This window comes from Haliaeetus albicilla, chromosome 7, assembly GCF_947461875.1.
Source record: "Haliaeetus albicilla chromosome 7, bHalAlb1.1, whole genome shotgun sequence".
Taxonomy (NCBI): Eukaryota; Metazoa; Chordata; class Aves; order Accipitriformes; family Accipitridae; genus Haliaeetus; species Haliaeetus albicilla.
The window spans coordinates 40,989,682-41,015,427 of record NC_091489.1 but is presented as its reverse complement, the minus strand read 5'-3'; the positions used below and the strand labels follow the sequence as shown (position 1 = coordinate 41,015,427).

Genomic DNA, 25,746 nt, shown 5'->3' with positions numbered 1-25,746 from the left:
CGCTCCAGGCTGTGGGGTGGGGGGCGGGCAGCTGGCCTCGGGGCTGTGGGGCTCCGCTGAGGGTTTATTGGGGGGGACGGCCTGGGTGGCTCGACGGGGGCGTGCAGCAGCGCCCTTGCAGGCTGCTTGCGCCTTTTGTCCCTACCAGCACGGGAGGGAGGCGGGGAGATGTTTTATTGACTTGAGGTGTTGGGCTGCGGGCAGGCCTTGGAGCAGGAGCCCTGGCCGCCGTTCGTGTTTGTTTTCTTGCTTTCATCGTCCCGGCAAGGGCAGCGATAACGGCTCCTGGTGTGGCTGTAGCGGGGTGCCGCTGTGGCTCAGGCCCCAGACGGTGTGTTGCTATCGCAGTAAGGATGCTCGGGGCGGGAGGGGGCAGGGGGCGGGCAGCTGTCGGCTTAGTTCGTGAGGGTAGCCATCAGATAGGGGTAACTCTCTGTTAATAGGGAAGGTTCAAACCTTGCCTTGTGCCTGCTTTCGCATCCTGAACGTTTTACGGCTTCCTGACCTGGACAATACTTGCAGATGAGCAGTCCTTCTATGTCGGTAGTCTGCTTTAGCAAAGGAACTTTTGTGTGTGTGTATCCTGAATTCTTCAATACATCATCCTGCCAGTTAACCAAATTCAACCATTTTTAGCCTCTTTGTTTAACCACCCTGCCACCACTGTATATGTTACCAGGTGATTACTAGCGTGTAGATTGTTAATATCTTCTGGTTTACCTAAAACAAAAACGATTGTAACCCTGTGTGGACAAAATGCGGTCATGTTCACTTTTTAAAAACAGGTATCTGATGAGACCAATGGCTTTGGAAGGTCAGCTTCCTCTTATATTTTCTTCTTGGGTAGTTTTGGTCACTATACCTAGAGGTAAGCTTTTTTGTAAGGTTCTGTTATGGTTGCTTTCATTGTTTACTGAAGAAGAGCTTACAGTGCTGCTCTGTACCAGACAAAAGTAAATAAAATATTGTCTGAAGTACAAGGTAAAAAAACTGAAAAGACCTGCAATTATTCAGGTGCTGTGGTTTTGTGTGGTAAAATCATTCCTTACAGGAATGAAAAGTGCCCTTAGCTTGGACTTAAAAAAAACAAACCTGCAATGCTAACATTGTTCTGGCTGTGCAGTGATAGATGAGCTTTGCATCCCAAGTATTAAAAGAAATTTCTCTTATTGTCTTATTTCTCAAGTTTCATAATAAACTGTTAATTATTTTGAAATCCTTCCTTGCTATTACTGAAGAGCCAAGCAAAGACCTTGCAATGTTAGTGTTCTGTTCCCAAGTTTGATGCCATATGCCAACCTTCTAAACACTTCACTTGATAGTAAGTTGTTTACTTTTTAGTTCTCATTTCTTTGGCAGACTTTGTGACGGGGATGAAAACTTTAATCTTTATTTTTATTTGTAATTTTAGAAAGTGTATTTGTTTCGTATTGTTTAAAATAACAAGGTTACAGGAAACTTAGAGCTTAACAGCTCCCCAGATCTGGTATGATTTTTCCATCTGTGTTCTAAGAAATTGCTGAACTCCGGTGCATTCTAATACAGTCGTGAATTTTTTTAACCAGCTTTCCTTTTCTGAGGAGCCTTGTGTCCAGTCTGAAGCCTTTTTCATCTTCTGCATGATTTTTTACAGCAGACTTGCCTGTGGTGGTGATTTGTGTCAAGGTCTTTTCATTTTTCAGTACACCTACATTGACTTTCTGCAGTAAGAGAATGTTTATCTGGAACTTAATTGCTGAGTTAGTTGCTGGAAGTATTTATGTGGCCTTTGAGGAAGGGGAACCCTATTAAGATTACTCCTAGTGATGTCAGGGGAAGTTAATTCTAGCTAAATACTACTTTGAATAAGCACTTCAAGTTTGGACCATCTCACTTGATTTAGTGTTAGTTCACTATGCACATAAAGTGGAAGTCCTGCTTATTAATGTTTATAGATGGAGGCTGCTCATATTTTAAGCTTGCTCTAAACTGTTGCTGAAACTTCTTGAGTTGCTAATTCCTCAAATTCATCTGTGCCTTTATTAAACTTAGCGTGGAAGGATATTCAGCTTATTAGGTTCTGGAAAGGCTGTACCTGTGTACCATAAGGTCTGTACTGTGGGAAGATCTGCGCTGTGTTGCTGTTGAGACTTGCTCAGAAAGCATTTTTAAAAAGGACTATTTCCTTGTCTGAGTTTCTCCTGAATCTCCCTATTTGAACCCTTTAAATTTAGAACCTGTTTGTTGTTGGGCTTTTTCAGCATTGGTACTTTGAAATTGTATTTTATCTGGTTTTGACCTATAAAAATATTTGCCTGTCTGACTAGCCAGTAACTGTCAAGGTAAAAAAAGATGGGATCTTATTACCTTGAAAGGTCAGCACTTGTGGATTATATACAGAATCAATCCTTTTTATGGAAAACCTACATATCAGAATATAAAATTGTAACTTGAGCTGAAAATAGTAAATATAGTTGCCATAAATTGTTAGCAAAGTGTAGGTGAGAATAAAATGAAACCAAGCATGAAGTAGAAGATACACATAGGACAGGGTAGTAGATGGTGTACGCAAATGAACTCAGAAATCATAACTTGAATCCTATATTAATGCAACACTAAAAGTGCATTACTAAATAGTCAGACAGAAAGAAGTGTGAAAGTTAAGAAAAATGGGGGGATTGATATGTCTTTGTAATAGTGGAGGTAGTGCATGACCCTCTTTAATGATAGTCCATACAGGGTGCCCCAGAGTGGGCTACATGGTTGAATGTGACCTTTGCTTTGCTTGTTGTGTGTTTGTTGCCATTTAAGTTAATGACACATGCTTTCCTGCCATGCTAATTTATCCTTTTGCCGAGAAATCCTGTGATCTCAGGGTAACTTTCATTAATGAGGCATGCACAAATAAGCAAAATTTCTCTTCAGAAGGAGAAGAGGAGACTAAGAAAAGAGAACAAAAGTAATTGGAAGCATAAAGTTCAAGAGGATGAATATTTGCTTCTAGTGAAATATGATGATGTGTGAAATAATGAACAGTAGTGAAAAGCTCTTGGAACAGATGAAGGTACTACTTGGAAAAAAGCAATACACTTTAAGGATGAAGGAAAGTCTTTGTGAATAGGCTATGTGTGAAAGTCTTGTTCCCCACCCACCCTCAAAATTCTGTAACTAATACCCCCTAACGATTAGTCATCTGCAGAAGAATACTAGCCATTGCTTCTCAGATGAAAAGGAAACCCTTACAACTAGTATGTCCTTACGGTTCCCAGTTATGCTTTTAGCTGTCTGATATGTTACAGGTGGTTTGCACTTTTCTCTGAAAATTACCACCTCCCAATACACGATGTGATACTAGTTTAGTTGCAAGTGCCTGATTGAGTGTGCTTAGGTATGTGTAAAAGTGAATGATATGAGTGGAGACAGCAACTCCCTGTGCTATATAGCACACAGTTTGGGTTAGTGGAGTAATTCAGTGAGAAACTGATGCTGTTGCCAAAAAAAAAAGGAAGACTCAGGTTGCTGATTTAACTGCTTGCAGCTGTGGGCTATCTAGGTCTGTTGCAAGGGGGTGAGAAAGAACATGTATCTGGAGGCAGAGAGTGGGAGCTTGCAGGCAGATCAGGTTGAACATAATATGCTTCACCCTAAGGGAGGTTAATGCCTTTATAAATCTGTGATATCCAAATGCTTTGCTGTTGGAAATTGGAGTTGCTCCAGGTTGCAGGAAGTTGTGTTTGTTAATTTTAATGCAGTTTATCTACTTTTAGGATGTATTGTGTTAACAACTCAAATCTGAATTTCTGTAACCCACATGAAACCTTAAAGCTTGCGCTGACATGGACAAACCTCTTTTTGTATGTTAACTTGTTAGGCCATGTTGGGGGGGGGGGGGGTGTTTGGGTTTGTTGGGGTTTGTTTTTATTTTTGTTTTGCAAGACTAGTTGGAGAATTAAATTAATAATATAAAAAGTGAAAATTGAAAGCTGGAGTAGCTGAAGGATAGAAGAACTTTCATCTTGTTTGACAAGCATTTCACCTTCACTGCTTGACAGTTTCAATTCCCGGATGTCAGATGAGGATTGAGCAAACTCCGGTTCTCTAGGCTTTTAGTAAAAGCGGGAAAGAAATGTGTGCTATTCCTAATATTTTTAAATGAAAAGGAATCATGGAAGTTGCAAAGATATTTTGGAATATAAGTCTTTAAGCAGAAAACTGGTGACGAGAAGACAAGGGAAGGAACAGGGATTCCCTGTTTTTTGTCATTTGAAGTATTTATTAATACTAATATTGATGTTTGGTTGGGATTTTTTGGTTTGTTGCCTTTTATTTTCCTTAGGAGAAGTGATAACTATTAAAAAAAAAAAGCAAAACTGGAGTCACAAAACTTGTGTAATGTCCTTAGTTTGGTATGTGCCAAATTAGAGTTAGTTTGCTTGTGCTATGGCAATGATTGACCATACTAGAGAAATGAGAATTCATTTCTGTGTGCAGTCAGTCCCTCTGCGTTGTCTTCAAAAGATTAAAGTGATGTTCCAACATATCTTCAAGATGCTAGTAGTTGTTAGCAAGCTGTATATTCAGGAACAAAACACACTTTTCAGATAGGAAGCTGTTCCCTATCTTGAAGCATCTTCTCCACCTTTAAGAATTACTTCCCTTTTTCCTGTCATCATGATACAGCTGAGATATGGACAAAAGTGAGCTGTTGCTATTGAATGCACTGTTCCTTCTCACATAGTTTTGAAGAAGTTCCTGGATTTTAAGTATTTGCAAGTGTTTTTTCTCTAAATTTTCTGTGGCCCTGGCAAGATGCATGAAAACTGAAGATTCAGAATAGACCAAGATATCTAATCTGCATTTGACTGTAGAAGCAGTGGTGCCAGCTGCTACTATGCTGCTTCTCCTATAGAAGCCTGCCACTATGTGCACGTATATAAATATACATGTTGAGAGTCATACAGGGATTGCAAATAGCAAAAGTTTTTCCTTCAAGTAGGCACATACTCTTACTCTCCGTGTTCAAAACCAACTGCTTAATAGTACCAAATAACTCCACATTGTAAGACAAAATATAGTTTGATATAATGTGGTGGGGTTTTTAAACTAAAAACCTATTTAAACTGGAAATATAGCTTGTTCTTCATTGGTTTGCATCTTTCTTGCATCTCTAAGATACTCTTGATTAGGAGAGAGCTGTGCTTAGAATTATTTCAGATATCTGAGAAACCAAACTAATGTGGTTACACAACACACTTTTATGAATATATTAGTGATAGCTGTCAAATGAAAGATCTAGCTAAGTCTTGTTTGTGTTTTTTTGAACAGATTATGGATGTAGCAGCACAAAATACGTCTCTTAACATGATGACAGAGGTAGCAAGTAGGCTGCTGAGACAGTGGCTCATTCTGTAGTGCTCCATAGTGCACTCTAAAAGTGCAATTTGTTCTCCAACATTTGCAGAGTCACATATAACATAATTTTTCTAGCTCCATAGTTGCCTCCAGGAGGTCAGTATTAACTGACTTAATGAACATTTTATGAATGCTGTCATCTATCTGGCGATATCTTCATAAAAACATTTTTATTGCAAGTCCCTGATGCATTGTTGTATCTGAATGCCCAGTGTGTAAACAAAACGGATCTTTTCAGACTCAAAAGCTATAAATGCAGAATACACGTTAGTGTTATAATCTGGGGAGGAAGTGGGTGATTGTATAGACAATACAATGTTACTGTGTGCTTCTGTGGGGTGTTAACCTCTGTGACTTGTTCCAAATCTATGATCACTTTTTAGTTGTGGTATGGGGAGGTAAAGAAATCTTTCAAAACTATTGGAAGAGGATTTTTATGGAGCCATTCTACTCCAAGAAATGTGTGACCTGAAGACTTGTTTTCTTGCTCCCATACTTTCAGAAGAAGGATTTGTTTTCGGTCTTTCAATGCTCTTTGGGAATTGTATTTCTAAATGTGTGCAGCAAGGAAATGGGATAGGAAACTTCTGGAAAAGGAAGAAAGTAAGAAACATTGGAACATGAGGCACTGTTCTTGACCAGAAAGTGTGGTGAAGGTTATATCAGGATTTGTAGCCATGCCTCCCAAACTTATGAGACCCATTCTTTTTTTATTGTTTGTTGTTTTTTTTTTTAAATGCTTCTTTCCTCTAATGAAATCTTATTGATTGTCGCTCAGGAAATAAGATCTGTTCAAGGATTTTAACCATGTAAAGATGAAAAATGTCTTCTGCACGTTTTTATTTTATATAAAATTACTTGCTTTTTAGTAACTGAAGTCATTGTATAGTTGCATAGTCTTATTAACCTTGGAAAACATAAAACTACAGTAGGCACTGATTATTAAGAAATTGAAGTGGAAATGGAAGATTTAATCTTTAAAACTGAAGAAGGACAAATGAGTTATCTAGGTTTTTCTAGGGAAGTGGATACTTCTGTTATCTGGGAAAACAAAGTTAAAGCCTGATTTTTTTTTTTTTTTTTTTTTGGAACTCTTTGTGCGTGATAGAAGCTGGGAACTGCAGTGTTCAGAATAATGCCTGATATCTCTGGAGAAGGTTGACAGCATAGACACTTGTGGATAGGTTTGGAAGTGGCAACAGTCTGTATTTGAAATATTTGTACTTTCAGTAAAAGGAATACTCAAAATTTAAGAGCAAACTGTGGAAGTGCCAAGCTATACTGCAGAAAACACCAAGAGTCAGTGTACTTGTAAAGCTACATTTTTCACTGGGATAAGGTGATGGGAATAAAGCTCCATTGGAAAAAGTAGCACTAGCAAGTGATACAGTTGCAGAATTCTCCCCCTCCCCACTAGGAGGGGGTCAGAAGTATAGAAGAAGGAAGTATAAATATTTGTGCTAATCAAACTGATGCTAGAGTGATGGATAGACAAAGATTCAGCATGAGCCCCAGAGAGCAGGCTGCTGTTGTGTTTTTTGGTTGGGTTGGTTTTTTTCAAATTGTCCAAACCCCCCTTTATTTATTGCTTTGCTGCAATTTCACTTGTTTGGTGTTGGGTTTTTTTCTCCTCTTCTATGCTATACCTAACCTCTTTTCTTTGAAGTCCTGTATAGCTTTGCTTTTATTAGCTTTTCTGTACTGCAGACATTTCCTATGTGCAAGAAGAATAAATAGGAGAAAGTTACTGGGTTGGGGGTTTTTTTTGCTTGCATTTGAAGAGAGCTTCATAAAACACCTACCTATGGAGAGAAAATGCACCATAAAGTGAAATTAAATGAACCAGGGACAGGGAGGGAGGCAGTCTTAAAAGTTGCAAGTGATGGAACTTTTCAGTAAAGCTTCTACACTGTGTTGTCTATGTGAAGAAAGAAGCTACTGTAAATACCTCCAGTTACTGAGAGGCTGATGCTGTCTGTGTAAATTGCTATTCTAATTAGATTGCCATTAAATTTTGAATTAAAAAAAAATGCAGCAGGATTTTTTTGCATTGCTCTAGATTAATGAAGGAGGCATTTAGGCTTTCCTGAACACATTTTCTGTCCAAGATTGGAGATACTTTGTTGCTTGACTGAAAGATGTATTACCATTTTGTGATAGGAATGCAAGATTGCTACAGTTTAATATCTTCATTGGTTTGTAAATTAAAAAGTGGGCTCTCTTCCTCCTAAATCTGGAGGTCACCCAAATAATGGGTATAAACTGGGACAGATGGGGAGAATGTCTTGTGTCTCTGGTTGATTCCAGAGAGACAGTACAAAATAAATTAGAGGAAGGGGAGAAATGTGATGCATGGGTTGTTTTTAATAAGTATTTCCTGATGTATAAGAATTTGGTCTGGCTTTTGTGGCTTGGTTTGATTACTTTGACATTTTGTAACTTTCTAGTGAGGTGATTTCTTCTTAGGCTAATAAATTGTGCCTGCAAAAAATAAATAATAACCAGAAGTCATTTTATTAGGTGTGATCTTAAATTAGGCCAGGGAGACTTAAAGGTATGATTTTTGTGTGTTGCTTTTTCTTAAAGCTGTGTGAATGATTGTTTGCATCCTCTGTGGCCACATGGCATATAATCAGACCAAATAAGGAAGCAGCTTGCTGTTCTGTCTTTGTAAGTGAAAGGGGACCTGCTGAGAGAATAAGCAATTGCTGTAGGGAATAGTCAAAGGGAGTGCAAATCTGGCAAGACCAAGTGGGAAGTATGCATTTGGATAGTCCAGCCCCACGCATGTTACTGTTCTTCTTTTGCCTGTCCTTTATTTCTTGCATGTGTGAAGCCAGGCCTTTGTTACCAAGTTTTGTACATACACTGAGTTTAAGACAGCAAATTAATACTGTAGTTGGAAGGAATGGGAATAGGATGAGGGGGTAACAGATAGGAGCAGAAGCAGGTGATACACATGTTTTATTTGCATAGGTTAGTGTCTTCATAGTCAAAAGACAAACTTTCAAAGGGAGACGTGTAATCTTTTAGGACCTGCCATCCTGAGCATCACTGTTCTTGTATGCTTCTCAGTGTGCAATGTAGTGTAATGTGAAAGAGGGCAGAGTAGATGGGTTATGAAGAGTGCTTTAAGTACAAATAGCTATCAGAAGACAACAGGCGGAAGCATGTTTTGAAAAGATCAGGCATCAGGATCCCCTAAATTGCTGTATGTTATATTAGGATAGAAGAAAGTTGGTGACAGCTGGGGAGGAGGGCAGTGTGGAGTGGTTGAATACCATTTTAGGTAGCACTTCTTCCAAAGTGTCCACTGTAATGTTTTGAAGAATAAAGGCTATGGAGCAATTCATGATTAATGGCGAAAATGTTTTGGGATGTGAACCTTTTTTCTTGTTTTCTGTCTAATGGCTGTATATATTGTTATTCTTATAAATGTGTATTGGGTTTTGATAAATCTAGTTTCGGTGAGTTCTATGTTAATTGGACACTGTTTAAAAAAAAAAAAACCCTCACACCTGTCTTTTGAAAAAAGTTTCTTAAAATTGTCTGTTTGCTTTGGAAAATAGTCTTGTTCTGCTTCAGCTAAAAGTGCATCCTGCATCTTAAAAACAAAACTAGCTTTTCACTGGTTACAAGGCTAGATCAGTTTATTCATTCACAGCAGAATCTTATTTTTCTGTTGGTTGGGGAAGACAAGTGACTTTTGAAGAGGTTATCAAGCAAAAGCATACTGAAATGAAGTCAATAGATAGTTAATTCTGAATTCAGGTGGCTCCATAATCAGCCTTACTGGAGATAATGAGGTTTACCTCCTGTGGATTTTTGTCTCCTGCATAACAGCTGTCTCCTATAGTTCAATAATTTGTGAAATGCAGTTATAATTGGAAGCATTTGTGTGACTTAACATTGTTTGCTACTGTTTCAGCATTAATAATGTGATAGGGTGAATAAACACCATTTATATATTCAGTACTCTTTAATATTGTTATCCTTTGCATGGTTATAGCAGCTATATTTTGATTTCTTCTCAGTTTAAATTTTTTTTAAATGCCTTCTGTTTTGAAATTTTTAGTCTCCTAGGCATGTGTAGTTGTAGTTACCTGTAATTCACTTTGCAGGTACTGGCTAAAAACAAGGTCAATAGGACAAAGATCTGTTTTCTAAACTAATTGAGATCTGTTTGTGAGGTTTGACTGACAAACATATCTGTACAGAGTTTTTCCCCTGAATGGATGAACTGCAGATGTCCTTATGTAGTAGTGTATTAATTACAGTTAAAATAAGCATGTAACAGTTGGAACTACATGGATCCACCATGTTTCGATTATTTGTGTTGAGCCAATGGTTTTTCTTTTAAGATACCATTTTGCATTTGTGGGATTCAAATTGGCTACCTTGACTCCAGAAATGGACACCACTAGGCTTTTTAAGAAGATTTTTGTCTTTACAACACTGGTCCATAAAGGGTCCTCAGTTGTTTCCACCTGCTACTGATATAAGAGTATTCTGTACCTGGGCTCATTGGAGCACTGGCCTCCATCACATGTTCTGTGTCTTCCATTTCTTGTAAAACTTTTTTTTTCTGACATGCTGATGTAGGCGATAGTCCTGCAGCCACTTAGTGGGACTGCTGATATGTTTAATATTGTGCTGCTGTATTTTTAAGTGGGAGATGTGTATTTCTGAGCTAGAAGAAAGCCCCCAGTTACCTGGGGTTGCATTATTCCCTTTATAATGAGGGAAAAACTAATGAGGAAAATGTTGGGGAGTTTTAATGTCACTTTTGCTATTTGTCTGCAGGTGGCAATAAAAATCATTGATAAATCTCAGCTGGATGCTGTGAATCTGGAGAAGATCTACCGAGAAGTGCAGATAATGAAAATGCTTGATCATCCACACATTATAAAGCTCTACCAGGTATGGTTAGTGGTGATTTTTTTTTTCCATTCTCCCCCTCTTTTGCTCCTGTATGAAGAGTTCGTGCTATACCAGTGACTTCTGGCAGATCACCAGTCTGTGACAAACTTAGCTTTTCTGGAATTGATTTGCATTGGATAAGTGTTTAACTTTTTTGTAAGTACATCAGTTGTGGTCTTTTTAATTCTATGGTACCAGTTAGACTGGCCATGTTAGATACTCAAGTGTACCTGAAATCTGCTGAAAATACACAGAAGGTTGTAAATTTTATGTTGGTGAAAGAGCTGAGTTGGAAATACCTGTTAATGAGACTTTACTGTCTGTTACTAGACAAGGTACTATGTAAGCTAGAACAAGGTAGGAATATTCAGCACAATGTGTTTATAGTGAGTACTAGCTGGGAGGATCTGTGTGGATATAGTGGTTTTCTTTAGTCGAGTCTTGGCTCAGAGTGCAGATTGAGCAGTACTTGCAGCCTTTTTGTATCCAAAGATAAGACATGAGGATACGTAAATCCAGATTCTGCAGATGTGCTTGTGATGTAAATGCATGCATCCAGCAAGAGCTTCCAAAACACTTTATCTTGCAGTGCATTTACTAGGAGATGGATAACTAGTTCTTTGGATTTTTTTTTTTGTTGGAATCTTGCTTTTCACTTCTGTTGTGGATATGGACTATTTGATATTTATCTTAAAGTGAATTATGTGTGTGGTGGAATTGAATGCATCCCTTTATAACATACAGGATGAATAATTATGGTACAACAACGTGTATTTACGTAAGAGATAAACCTGTACTTGTGATAATGCAGACAATGAAAACTTCTGAAGGTTTTTAGTTGTGACGTTTTTTAGTGTGCATAGTTTGTATAGTAAAATATAGATTTGTTTTATATTGTTTCTCTTCTGTTTCATTTTCTGTTCCTGCTAGCATATGGTAAAATGTTTGAGGCTGCTGGCATTTCTGCTTGTTAGCTCTTGCTTTTAAGGCTTTCCTGAGAATATTCCCTTTGGGGTCTGTTCTGTTTCACAAATCACATGGTGCTTCTGAGGTACTCTCTTGCTTGTTTCAAATAAACCTAGCTCAACAAACAAATGAAGATGTGTGCATGCTAAAACCAAACTTTGAATTTAAGTTCATCTGATGATGTCTGTAAAGGCAATGTGAGCATAAGGACTTGGACTTATGGTGTTGGAGTTGTTCTACTGAATAAAGATTAAGATCCTGGTTTAGACTTGTTTAGCTTTAATTTCATCTTATGGGGAAGAGACTGGTACTTCCTCTTTAAAATATTGAGTAGAGGTGGACCTTAGGGAGTTAAATTTCTAACTAGCTTGAGTAGTATCTACCACAGTTCCTTCTGAATGAATGACAAAACACAAAAATGGTAGAGGAGAGTCTGAGAGTAGTTAAGTTTGAAGATCAGCAAGATCACTTGAAGAGAAGGGTAATTGTTATGTAGTGCTTACCCCTTTACTATTAAGGGGTTGGCTTGTTAGGAATGCATTTGGTAGATCAGTGAGTTTATTTTTAAAATAGCCTTCAATCAAATTGTCTCACTAGTTTGCTTGTAAAACGTGCTCATCATTGTACTGTGTCCACACTACAAGTTTCTGAATTGTCTCATGTCAAGGAACTACTGAGGGTTGTCAAAGTTAGGTAATGAAGCTAACAAACTTGGCTTGATTAAGAATGGTTCCATATATATGTAATCCACAGGCTGTTGCAGCTTCTTGTCTCCAAATGTTGGTTTAAAACAGTTTTTCCAAACTGTTTTGCCTTCCAGATACAGACATTTCAGTCATAATATGCTCAGCTGTTGTAGAATTCAGCAAGGGTACAGGAGAGACTGAAGAACTGCCATCTTGTTCTGTCTGCTGGCTTGTCAGTTTTTTAGTAATTCTGCTGTTTTTATAACTGTGTATCTTTCAGGATTTGTCTTTTTAAGCATTCCTCTAAGAAGACTTTATTTGTGAGCAGTCTTCTAGTACTTTCAAGCATGTGCGTAAATAAAATGTAAAAATCACATTCAAGAAGGTCTCGACCACAGACAGCTCAGGCTGAACTATTTTACTGTGGTTGTTGAAATAGGCCCAAAATGTGTTGGGTGTTTGATATTGTTGGATTGTACTGACAGGGAGTCCTAAATGACTTTTTTATTTTGAAGTAGAGGACTTTTCACTTTCAGTGTATCTTTTGATTATGCTATTTGTACAATGCATTCCTGAGTAGCTATTTAAGCAATTGAGGAGTAGATCATTAGGAAGAAAGCTGTAAGATAAGTGAGTGCCTTCTCCCAAGTTATGTCATGGAAGTATGGAATTCTGAGTTGTTGGGTGAAACCTTTCTCTTCAAGGCCATCAACAACTGTTCATGGAAAAGTTTTGAAGTATTCCCCTTACCTTCTTGTTTTCCTGTTTATCTCTCTCTGTTCCTTCCAGCCTCCCACATTTTTGAATTGTGAATAGTCTGTTCTTGTAATAGGAAGGCTGGAAGTTACCAGAAGAGAAAGTAGATGCTTAAAGTTTGGGTTTTTCTTCCTTCCTCCCACCAGAGGATGTGATAGTTCTGTAGCTGTACTCTCTGATTGTACAATGGGATCCTGTGACGTGGTGCTTTTACCTGAATTTTGCCAGGTTTTAAGACTGCTCATTTGTGGTTTTTTCTTTTTTTTTTCCTTCTATAACTAGAGAACAGTTGGTAACAAAGGTCAGTATTATCCCCAGTCTTCTTTCCCAAGCACCAGCCATTAGCATGTTAGAAAAGTTGAGCAAGGGAATTACTTCAGGCTGATTCCTTAAAGGAAAGTCTTTAAACTAGCTGCTGAGGATACTATCATTTTGTGTTAGTCACTTGTGGCTGAGAATCCTGTCCACCACCTCCTCTGTACACTGGCTTTATGGAGTATTTAAAGCTTATCCTTGTGCTTAGCATGCAAATGCTCCCCTTGAAATTGTTGAGGTAACTTGAAAAAACAAAATGAAAGATTGTGACAACTGTTTGTGCAAGGCAAAGACTTTCACATCTTTACCAGAGAAGAACAATGAAAATAAGTATCCATTTGGGTGTTTGCTTTTTGCTCTTCCCAAACAATCTCATGTGCGATTTCTCCATCAACAGGTGATGGAGACCAAAAGCATGTTGTACCTTGTGACAGAATTTGCCAAAAATGGAGAAATTTTCGGTAAGCAAGAGAATATTTTCATGTTCAACATTTTAATGTTAACTTCCAAAGTTTGTCAATTGTATATATCTTGCCCAAGGATCCCTTTTACTGTAGTATGTCACTTTCCTTTATTTTTCAAGAAGTGTGTGATAACTGTCAGTTTCTCATTTTAGAGCTAAGAACTTCAGGGAAAACTGTTACAGTGTACACTAGTGTAAGAAAAAAGTTAAAACTTACTGATGTTCCTTTAGCAGAAGACATAGCTTATTAAACAGAACAGTGCAGGATAAACACTCAGCTGACAGAATTACCAGGTTTTCAGTATTGAGTTGAGATGAAAAATACATTTAAATGTTCAACCTGATAATGACCAGTGGCCCAAACTATTTCAGGTAAACTTAACTATCTGGTGGCCCAAACTATTTCAGGTAAACTTAACTATCTGTTTCTTGTGGAGTTATGTACTGATTTATCAGACATGATTTTTAATACGTTTTCAGGAAGAACATGGTGAGCAGGAGGGAGTGTCAGGGTGACTTGGAGTAACACTTGTAATAAAAAAATTTAGGTTGTCTGTGTTGACCTGCATGATGGTCAAATTCACATTAATTCTTGTTCTTTGGCTCAAACTCATCACTCAAGCAGGACTTCAGTGTTAAACCTATGTGAAATACAGAATTTTTTTAGTTGTAATACTTGACAATGCAACTTTTTTGTTTTGTAATGCTCAGCTTGGACTACAACAGAGATCTCATTCTAGTATTGAAGGCAATTCCTGCACACTCTCTCCCTTCTTGATTGTGGTAATGGGCACAGTAAAAAAATCTTCTACATGGATGTAACACAGACCTGGTTATGGCAGCCAGGTTGTAGCCTTTGACCTTTCCTTCAGTGTAGCTTGAATAACTGTCATAACTCTTAAAAAAAAAACAGCTTATGGCATCTGCTATGCCATTATCGGTTGTCTCTAGGGCGTTTTATCTTCTGTGATTGTACTGTGCATACATGTCCCAACTTTTATTGTTTGAGATTTTTCTAAGCTTCAAGGAGGGACAAGCTGAATTTTTTTCCAGAACTACCTATATATAGCAGTGCTCCTTTTTAGGCCACAAAGAAGAAACACATGAAATGTGACACTAAGTAGTTAAATGCATTTCATTTTGATCTGTGTTAGTGCCTTCAACTTAACTAAGCTGTCTTAGTGATCAAAGTAAAAATGCTTTTTTCAGCTCCTGCACATGCAACAAAAAATTTGGGTAAGCCTGTGGTTTTCTGACCAAAGACAAGCTTGCTATTCGTAAACTTGTTTGAAATGGTTGACAACCTGCAGAATAGCAAGACAATGTTCTAATAAGGCTGGGATAATAAAATACCAAGAATGTTATATACCATTGCTGTTAAATGTTAAATACCATTGCTGGGTACAGCATGTTAGCATAGGTCTATTTTGGGGTCTAGTAACCTTTGAATATCTTGTGCATTTCTCAGGAATGTGGGTTTGGTTGTTTTGGTTTGGCTTTTTGAGTTGTGTTTTTCTCTGAAGGAACAGCATTATTTGCTTTACAGTGATTACCATCTGGAAACACTGAATAAGAAAGGGGATTCTGTTTTTCTCACGTTCTAAGCTGCTGTTCTCAAACCAGTGCTAATCTTGAAGCCAAGCCATGAGTTGCAGACTGGCCTACAAATTTTTTTCTTTTTTCTTCTGAAATCTTTCCATTCATCTCGTTACTTGCCTTGGGAGCTACAACATTGGAGGTTGTTTATATTTCAAGATTTGTATGCAGACTTACATGAGTGATTAGTATAAGCCAAAAATCTATCTAAAAATTACCTTTGTACCTACATCAAGTTAAGTTTTTTGTATTTAGCGTAGTTTTAAGGTTTCATATATGAAATGTTCTCAGTATTCAGTCAAGATTCTATAACTATTAAGTTGCATTTACATGACCGGAACTTTTTTTTGCTGCTGCTTTATGTGAGAAAGTGAGGTGGTCATAGGGAAAAACAAATTAACAGAAGGCAAAAAAAATAAAACTTTAGTCAGCGTGGCTAAAGTTTCTAGACATAACTTGGATGGTGACTCCTTTTGCCTTCTTATTTGTCTTGGCTTTAATGTGTATCATTTCTTGTAAAACTTTGACTTAAACTCTTAGCTCATTCTGAAGAAGCAAATCCTTCTGGGCTCTGAGACTTTCCATGTTTGCAGATCCTTTAATGTATGTTTCTGACAGTTTAGCTAATTCTCTTAGACCTTGTGTTTTCATGAAAATAATTAAGGAGTCTTTCTGGGTCCATTATTAGAGACTTAGTATTTCTGTACAGGTTTTTTCTAAATTAATAATTTTTTTCTGATTTATTGGAATTTCTCAGTGTGGCTTTTGCAATTAAGGATGGGTTATTCTGCTGTTGTTGTATGTATTTGCCACTATTAGATGTTTTTGGAGAAAGAAGAAGAAACAAGGTAATGGCAGAAACATGTTAGAATTGGGGGGGGGAGGTTCTCAAAGTGCACTATGATAGCAAGTGCGAGGTGAAGCGCAAATGGTTGCTGTCTAGCAATATGTAGCAAATTTTAAGTTTGAATGGTACCCAGGACAATGGGTTTATTTTCCATGAATGAGTCTAGCATGTCCTAGTAGAGTAACAGAAGAAAGGAATAGAAAAATAGCAGAAATATTCTCAAAGGTAAAGAAAATCTTTTTAGCTGAATGAAGTATTTAATGCATAGCAGGTACTGTTGCTTTGTTTAGGAACTGGACTAGGGTGTTGAAGTAACAACCTTTCTTGTTTAATAAAAACTAATTTCATGAGTTTTATGCTTGACATCCAGGCACTTAGAGTTTTCACATGCATTTTAGATGTGATACCAAAATTGGAGTTGCTGCAAAGGTTTCTCTGAAACTGTCAGTCAACATCACCAGGCAGAATGAACTCGGAGGGCAATGGGATAGAGTTCAGCATGTAGGGCCCTGGTGATTGGAGCATGGAAGAGGTGGAGCCTGGCTGATGTTCATTTTTCTTACAGTGGGGGGTGGGGGGATGGAGGGATGCATTTTTTTATGGAAACAGAACTCGTGTTCAAAGTCCCTTCTTGTTGTCTGGGTTATTTTTTTTTTCTACCTTTAAGTCCTCATCATTGGACTGTTTGTGTCTTAAGCAGGATATCAAGTGCAGGGCAACTTTGATGTACCTAGAAAGCAGAGAAAACGGGGTACTATTTAAAAACTCCCAAAAGTAGGAAGATGATTCCAACTATATGAGCTTTTCCTCCTTCCTGTCCTGATCCTTCTTTGTGTGTATTGAATTTGCCATGTCAAGTCTAACAATGTGTGAAATAGTGTCCCTTCTATAACATTAGTTTTCAAACGGCAGAAGTAGTGGGATGCTCTTCTGGAGTCCTGTACCCAAGCATCTTCAAAGTTTCTAACACTTTGCCATGCATGATCCTGCTTTTTGGGGTATTTTACTTTGTTTTTCTCTTGTGAAGCAAGATGGTTAGAAACTTGTGGAACCTGCTATTTTAGTTAACCAGTCTCCTGGCAGCATCTAAGTATTGTGCTCCGTTTTGTTCTTTGACTAACCTTTGATTGCCCTTGAAGGGGGGCTTAAACAACAAAACAACCAAAAACAAAACAAAAACTTGCTCTAAGTTTGTGGCAAGAGCAGCTTATTTAAATTTTTACTCAAAAGCTAGTGAGGTGGGAGAAGTATAATGAGAAAGACAAACTTAAGTCTGTTGGGGCTGATCTTCCTGTATGTTCCCTCTGTAATCAGTGAGGAGTGAGAGGCCTCTCAGGAGGATGGTTCAAAACTTTGGCTCACCTTCCAGAGGAGCCTCTCTTCCTTCTCTGAATACAGGAGGAGCTGAGAGAGAGATTAGACTCCCTAGGCTGAAGTTAGCCTTTGTGATAGCTCTTCTGAGTAACTTTGCTACTTAGTGATGTACAAAATCTGTGATAGTTTATAGAAGTCCCTTGTCTATCTTCTTCTTTAATAAGATACTTTAAAGAACAGAGCATGCTCTTCAAGATGGTTGTCAGTAGTGGGTAACTGGTAAATGTTCTCTTAGTACCATGTCAGGCTTTCAAGTTCACTGTGAGTAGTCTGGTATTAAACCTCATCGAGTCTTTTCAGCTCTGCTAAACCATCATTTCATAGTGCTGACTGGTAGTTCATGGACAGGGTTATTTTTAACCCCTGTACTAATATTCTTCACTGTCTTCATAGCTTCAGTGAAATTTTCTGTACTCAACAGCAGTTTTGAATTTGCCTTTTACCAGTTAATGGTCATTGCAGTAAATAGTGTGTTTAGCCTAGACACTGCTGTTACATTTTAAGACTTGTTTTTTAAAAAGGTCTTTAGACTTAATAAAACCTTTTAATTAAAAAGGTTTCACTTGTGCTTAATACTGTACAGATCTATGAAGTTTTTAACTAGCTGTTTCCTCTGGTTTTTTTGTGTTGGGTTTGTGTGGCAAGGTTTTGGTAGCGGGGGGCTACAAGAGCGGCTTCTGTGAGAAGCTCCTAGGAGCTTCCCCTATGTCTGACAGAGCCAATGCCAGCCCTCTCCAAGACAGACCCAACACTGGCCAAGGCTGAGCCCATCAGCGATGGTGGTAGTGCCTCTGGGAGAACGTATTTAAGAAGGGGGAAAAAAGCTGCTGCAGCACAGAAACTGCAGCTGGAGAGAGGAGTGAGAACTTTTAAAAGAAACAGCTCTGCAGACACCAAGGTTAGTGAAGAAGGAGGGGAAGGAGGTGCTCCAGGTGCCAGAGCAGAGATTCCCCTGCAGCCTGTTGGGAAGACCCTGGTGAGGCAGGCTGTCCCCCTGCAGCCCATGGAGGTCCATGGTGCAGCAGATCTCCACCTGCAGCCCGTGGAGGACCCCATGCCGGAGTAGGGGGATGCCCAAAGGAGACTGTGACCCTGTGGGAAGCCTGTGCTGGAGCAGGCTCCTGGCAGGACCTGTGGCCCTGTGGAGAGAGGAGCCCATGCTGGGGCAGGTTTTCTGACAGGACTTGTGACCTGGTGGGGGACCCATGCTGGAGCAGTCTGTGCCTGAAGGACTGCAGCCTGTGGAAGGGACCCACGCTGGAGCAGTTCATGAAGAACTGCAGCTTGTGGGAAGAATCCACGTTGGAGAAGTTCCTGGAGAACTGCCTCCCATGGAAGGGACCCCATGCTGCAGGAGGGGAAGAGTGTGAGGAGTCCTCCACTGAGGAAGAAGGAGTGGCAGAGACAATGTGTGATGAACTGACCATAACCCCTGTTCCCTGTCCCCCTGTGCTGCTGGGCAGGGTAGGTAGAGAATTTGGGAGTGAAGCTGTGCCTGGGAAGAAGGGAGGGGTGGGGGGAAGGGGTTTTAAGATTTGGTTTTATTTCTCATTACCCTACTCTGGTTTGGCAGTAAATTAAGTTAATTTTCCCCAAGTTGAGTCTGTTTTGCCTGTGATGGTAATTGGTTGAGTGATCTCTCCCTGTCCTTATCTTGACTCACAAGCCTTTTGTTTTATTTTCTCTCCCCTGTCTAGCTGAGGTGGGGAGTGATAAGAGCAGCTGCGTGGTGCTTAGTTGCTGGCTGGTGTTAAACCATGACAGTTTTTAAAAGTATCTTTACAGCCACTGTCTTGTAATCTTCTTTAGCATCTCTCACCTGGAGTCTCTAAAACAGCTGAGATGTAGATGATCTGTTAGCTAAACTAACTACAGTGAACCTGTTCTGTAGGGCTAATTCTCTAGCTTCTCATCAGTGACTGTTTACATTACAAGAATCCAGACTGCAGATGGGGAAGCTGATTATTAAGCCTAGAAATGTAATTGTTCAGCAAGGGGAAAGGGAATAGCCAAGCTTTCAGTTATGGTTGTTTCTACCCCTTCTTGCTTGCTGTCTGACATAGTACCTGTGCATTTTAAAAGCAGTAAACATGACAAAACTACCAGTTTGTGTGATTTATGTCTAGCTTAACAATTGTAACTATTTAAAAGAATGTGCTGCTTTTGGCTGAAGCTTAGGAGCAGTTATTTTGATCTTGTCCTTCAATTTCCTCATGTGGCCTCCTGCTGGGTTTTAGTGTGAAACTACCAAACAAATGATAATAGCACAATTTCTTCATCTAGAGCTCCAGTACAGCGTTTGACATGTGTCAGAGTGACTGCACCTATGTATGTACTTTTCTGGTACTTCCTTTTTCTACTTAACACAAGAAACGTGAAGGAGAGAAAGACTAAGGAATAGTTAAGAGGCAAGCATTTCAACTGCCAGGTGTGGTGCCTGGGAAGAGCAGCTTAACTGCATTTGCATACTCACTCTGTTATCTTACATCTCATTCTTTCCTGATTGTTTAGGCATTTCTTACAACCTTCAGTCTGTTTTGCAGTTGGACAGTAGGTTGCAAGGACCTTGCTGCCTTTCAGAGAACCTACAGGAAATAATAGGACACTGTTAGGCTATATTATTGTGCTAATACTCCTACTGTTACAGGCATCTCTGTGCCTTACTGTGAAGAACCATAAGATTATTCTGAGATTTTCAAAAGGGTTCACAATGGAAACAGAATGTTTATTTCTTACTCTTGCCAGATGCTAGCCAGGGCATCCACCACGCTATTTAAAAAATTACTCTTGTGGAATGATAGTAATGCACAGAAATGCAAAATAAGCTCCTTTAGTCAGTCCTGTTTATGCTCTGCCTCTCTTGTCCCAAAGGGTACCTTGGGACTTAAGCCTGTTTTTGGAAGAGGCTCTTGTGCATTCACAATGTGTGCCCAATGGTTGTATGGGAAAATAGATCAGCCCAGGCAGTCTCATGGGTCTCATCTTCTACACATGCGAAATCAAACATGCCTGAGAAGTAGATTTCAAAGTAAATCTGACTTTGGAATAGCAAAGCACTGAACTTGCAGAGGGGCTGGTAAATATTTGGGAAAACATTCCTTACATAAAACAGCAGCTATATGTGAAAACATTCCTGCATTAAATATGTGTACAGTAACTAGTCATGCAAAGTGTGCTATGGTTGTGCAAATGAAAAAGTAACAGTGCCATTACAGTTTTATTAACACTTTTCTGAATGTTTCTCTTGGAAACACACAGTAACTGATGCACAGTTTAACTAAAGTGACCTAAATTCTATACTGGATTTTGTTCTACTCATTAGGGAAGCAGTAGTAGTGTTCTTTTGTCCTCAAGAATGAGATTCCCTTCATAACTAGTCCTTTGCGATATTGCAGTATCCCTGCTCAGTTGATACAGAAGACAGTCTTACAAGTTTTCTAGAGTATTTAAGCATAAATTCTAAGCCTTAAGGAGATGTTTCATTGTATAAACCTCTGTCCTTAGAAGGTCAACTTCTCGGCATCTTGTGCCTGTTTGTGACGAATAATCTTGAAGCATCTCCAGAAACACTTCCACATGAAAGAGACATTCAGACCAGACATCTCTTTGATTTCTTAGAGTATTGGTATTTAATTATGTCTGTACCTGTAAGAGCATAGTTTCACCTAGCAGTTTGTCCTGGACAATTTCATAGATGTTTTGAGCAGAGATGCAGAAAACTGGACTGGAATGAGCTTGAGCAGCTATCTGCTATGTCCCAGCCTTGACGCAGGTTCAGCTGCACCATTCTTGGAAACCTCCCTAGACAGAGAGATACGGTAACCTTCCTAGACAAAGCTACTCAGGATCTGAGTTTTTTTTAATTATAAAGGTTCTTTCTAATGTTTAACGTAGATTTCCTTAGCTGAAATTCTAACCGATTATTACTGTTCCTGTTAATAGGCATTTGTAAGACTAGAAATACAATGTGTCCCCTAATAAGGCATTACTTGTTCCTCACTAAGCTTGAAGTGGACACACTGAACCCAGATCACAGAAGAGTTGAGGTTGGAAGGGATTTGTAGAGAATGTCTAGTCCAGCCCTGTGGCTCAGAGCAGGGTCAACCAGAGCAGGTTGCTCAGAACCATGGATGGAGACTACGATCTCTAGCCAACCTCTTCTAGCCTTTGACCACCTGCATAGAAAACACCCTTTTTCTTAGGTTTAAATTTAATTTCCTGTGTCTCAGTTGGTTTCTGCTGCCTTTTGTCCTTTTGCTGGGTGTTTTTTGAGAAGAGTCTGGCTTTGTCATCTTCTTCCTGCCAAGTATTTATATACATGATAAGATTCCCCTCTGTACCTTGTCTTCCCCAGGCTGAATGCCCACAGCTCTCTTAGCCTCCCCTTGTATGACAACCACTCCAGTCCCTTAATCATCTTCATTATCCTTAACTGTACTCGCTTTGGTATGTACGTGCCTCTTTAACAGGCTTAACATGACAAATTTAAAATGTGTACAATTGTCCACCTAAATGAAGGACTGTATTTTAAATGAAAAGCATTGACCACTGGGTTTGCCAGACAATGTCTCAGAGTCATATGTTTTGAAGTAAATACCATCTTGTTTCAATTGTCCAGTAAAAAATGTACTTTGGACTACTGAAGAGGCTGGACAGGAAGCTGCCTTGTGACAAAAGTCCTGCTGCTTTCTGCTGTGGATCCAGCTGAATCTAAAATAGCTTCTGGTTTCCATTTTATTATAGGAAAAAAAAAAAAACCCAACCTACCATAGAAATATGTAGCCAGCGGGTATGACATGAGGGTAAGATTTGTCAAAGGATACATTTATGAAAGCATAGGTAGCTTTGCTATTTCAGTCTTTGCATGGTACAACATGCTTTGCTCTAGGTATCTGCAGTAAAAACTAAAGAGTTGTGGTTCTTGGCTCCAGAGGTACATACGCACATATTCAAACAGTGTCCAGATTCTAGCTATTGTGGCAGAGTGTCCGTAGTAAGTTTCAGCTGTCTTAAAGTGGTTCCTGTAACTCAGGGGCTGGCATGCTGCCTGTATCCCAGCTTTTCCTATTTGCAAGCTAGTTAATGCACAAACGGTATCCTTGCACGTACCATCACCTATTTGGATAGACTGTGGTATGTTCTACTTCTCCAGGAGAGAAAGAGGTGTATTTCAGAATAAATGACCTGTTCCATGCAGACTACTAGACTTCGTGGAATTCTTAAGGCCAAGGTGGTTTGGAATCTTTAAATAAGTCCTGACAGGCTAGAGCCATAAAAGCAAATGACAGCTTGGATTCATCAACTTGTTTGCTGCAATGCTAACAAATGATGGATTAACAGCTTAAAGAGCTGGCTTGCATTCAGTGTAATTTAGTTTGTGCCTTTGATATCTGACTTCACCTTGATATCATATGATTTGTCAGTCATTTTGTGACTGAATGATATTTAGCTTGCAAATATTATGATCTCCCCTTACTGCTAGGCTTTTGTTTGTTCTTGTGCTTTGCCAAGTTAAACCAGCTGACAGTGTATTAAGACTTAGGTAGGTTAGAAGCTCTGAGGAGAGTTTTCAGTTCAGGTTCCAGAGATCAGATCTAATGTGCTTTGCTTAAAGATGTTTTTTGAGGGATGCTGAAGTAAGTATACTGCAACTGAGATCTCTAGTCTGCTGCTTCAGATGGCTCAGGAGCAGCCATCTCTGTGCTTGCAAAATGTGTTTGGGAGGTGGTAGCAGCAGTACACGAAATCCTTTCAATCCCACCACAAGTAAAACAAAGTTAAGTTACGTCAGTAATGGAGTATAGAACTTTTGCCTAAATAATGCCCCTATAAAACATCTTTGAAATAAGCCTGTTTTACTGACCATATTGAGAAGATGGTGTATTAATGATTGCATTAGTTTATTTAAACTGTATGAGTGAAAATATAATTAATAAGTCACTTTGATAATCAATATGACACTGTCTGGAGCACTTAATGGCAGTGTAGTCTAGTGACCCAAGTGGCAGTGGAGAACTCGTGATGTATAAGAATGCAAGGTCAGTGAAGTGGTCAGTTTTATACAATCCAACAACAAATAATTTTTTTAAAATGTTTTTCTGAATATTTGCAAAAATTCTCATGGTTTGTGGGTGGGTCTGTGCCCCCTCCTCCTGAACAACGTATTTCTTTGTCCTTATCTGTAGTAATAATGAAGCAGAAGTGCACCATCGGTGAAGTTTTACTGGAAATGTATTTTCAGGTTTTAGAGTGTGCTTAATGTGAGCTGCTCAAGCTGCCTCTGGTGTCATGGTTTAACCACAGCCAGCAACTAAGCACCACGCAGCTGCTCACTCGCGCCCCCTTCCCCAGTGGGATGGGGAAGAAAATAGGGGGGGAAAAAAAAAAGTAAAACTTGCGGGTTGATATAAGAACAGTTTAATAGAACAAAAAGGAAGAAACTAATAATGATAGTAATAACAATAATAAAATGACAATAATAATAATAAAAGAATTGGCATATAAAGAAGTGATGCATAATGCAATTGCTCACTACCTGCTGATTGACACCCAGTTAGTTCCTGAGTGGCAATCCCTCCCAGCCCTACTCCTCCCAGTTTATATACTAGACATGATGTCACATGGTATGTAATATCCCTTTGGCCAGTTTGAGTCAGCTGTCCTGGCTGTGTCCCCTTCCAACTTCTTGTGCCCCTCTAGCCTTCTTGCTGGCTGGGCACAAGAAGCTGAAAAATCTTGACTTAAACATTACTTGGCAACAACTGAAACCATCAGTGTGTTATCAACATTCTTTCTGTACTGAACCCAAAACATAGCACTACATCAGCTACTAGGAAGAAAATTAACTCCATCTCAGCCAAAACCAGGACAGTATCTACCCCTTACTCTATACCATCTACATCATGCTCAGGTCCCATACTTTCCATTACAACCTAGTCAATCATCACCTTTTCCATCCTTTGAGATAGATAAATATGTGTCACACATATATATGTACACACACACAGAGATATCATTCCCTTAGTTTATGGGCCATGTTTATAAAATGTTCATTGAGTTCATTTAGTCCCTGACTTTGGGCTCCAACTGTCATACCAGTCTTCATGGGCGGGAGGGATGGTGCAAAGTCCTCTCAGTCAGCAGAGCAGGATCAGGCTTCAGTGCAGTATGGCGAGCGGGTGACATTGGGCGCAGCAGGAGGATGGTGCACAACATTGGATTGTTGCATGCTGAAGTCAGTGCTGGTTCCATCACTACTGTGCTTCGCTCAGTTTTATCAAAGTTCATCTTTGCTTGATCTAAGTGATTCTTACTGTAGTACTATGGATATAGCATATAACAATTATAGTGATGATAACATACAGTGGCAGGGTTATATAGCAACTAACATAATACAATTTAATTCTGACTATTCTCACCTAAAATGAAATCCCCTTGAGGCACACATTGGCCTTCCCCATCTTTTCGCATCACCCACCAAGTGCACCCAGGTCCTTGAGCAAAAGCAATCCCATGAATGAGTTTGCATTTGCCTGAGGCAGGAGTAACCCAGACTGTCTTCCCTAACATATTTTTTATGTGCACGACAGGGACTTTATCCCCTTCTACAGTATGTAAAAATTCTGATTGGGCAGGGCCACCCCAATTGGCAGATCCTCTCGTGTTGACTAACCAGGTGGCTTTTGCGAAATGTGTATCCCAACGTTTCAAGGTTCCACCCCCCCCTTGCTCTCAATCTAGTCTTTAACAGCGCATTGTGTTGTTTGACTTTCCTGGATGCTGGTGCATGATAGGGGAGGTGATACACCCACTCAATGCCATGCTCTTTGGCCCAGGTGTCTATGAGGTTGTTTCGGAAATGAGTCCCGTTGTCTGACTCAATTCCTTCTGGGGTGCTGTGTCACCACAAGACCTGCTTTTCAAGGCCCAGGATAGTGTTCCAGGCAGTGGCACAGGGCACAGGATATGTTTCCAGCCATCCAAGTGGTTGCTTCCACCATTGTCAGCACGTGGCGCTTGCCTTGGTGGGTTTGTGGGAGTGTGATATAGTCAATCTGCCAGGCCTCCCCATGTTTATATTTCAGCCACCTCCCTCCATACCACAGGGGCTTTAACCACTTGGCTTGCTTAATTGCAGCACGTTTCACATTCATGGATAACTTGCGCGATAGTATCCATGGTCAAGTCCACCCCTTGATCGTGAGCCCATCTGTATGTTGCATCTCTTCCCTGATGGCCTGAGGTGTCATGGGCCCACCGAGCCATAAATAGCTCACCCTTATGTTGCCAGTCCAGATCCATCTGAGCCAATTCAATCTTGGTGGCCCTATCCACCTGCTGGTTATTTTGATGTTCTTCAGTGGCCCGACTCTTAGGTATGTGAACATCTACGTGACATACTTTTACAACCAGATTCTCTAACTGGGACGCAG

At 39.5% G+C, this 25,746-nt stretch overlaps 1 protein-coding gene across 4 annotated transcripts in view; it reads left to right on the top strand.

Annotated features, from left to right (window-relative positions):
* SIK2 (salt inducible kinase 2) overlaps nt 1-25,746 on the top strand; it is a 63,584-nt gene that overhangs the window by 580 nt on the left and 37,258 nt on the right. For 3 of the 4 annotated variants that reach the window (XM_069787993.1, XM_069787992.1, XM_069787991.1), the window contains exons 2-3: nt 10,195-10,311; nt 13,432-13,495. In XM_069787993.1, coding sequence (XP_069644094.1) covers nt 10,195-10,311; nt 13,432-13,495 — 181 coding nt within the window. Of the gene's footprint in view, nt 1-10,194; nt 10,312-13,431; nt 13,496-25,746 lie in introns of those variants that run through there. The other variant, XM_069787994.1, reaches the window with a different exon arrangement.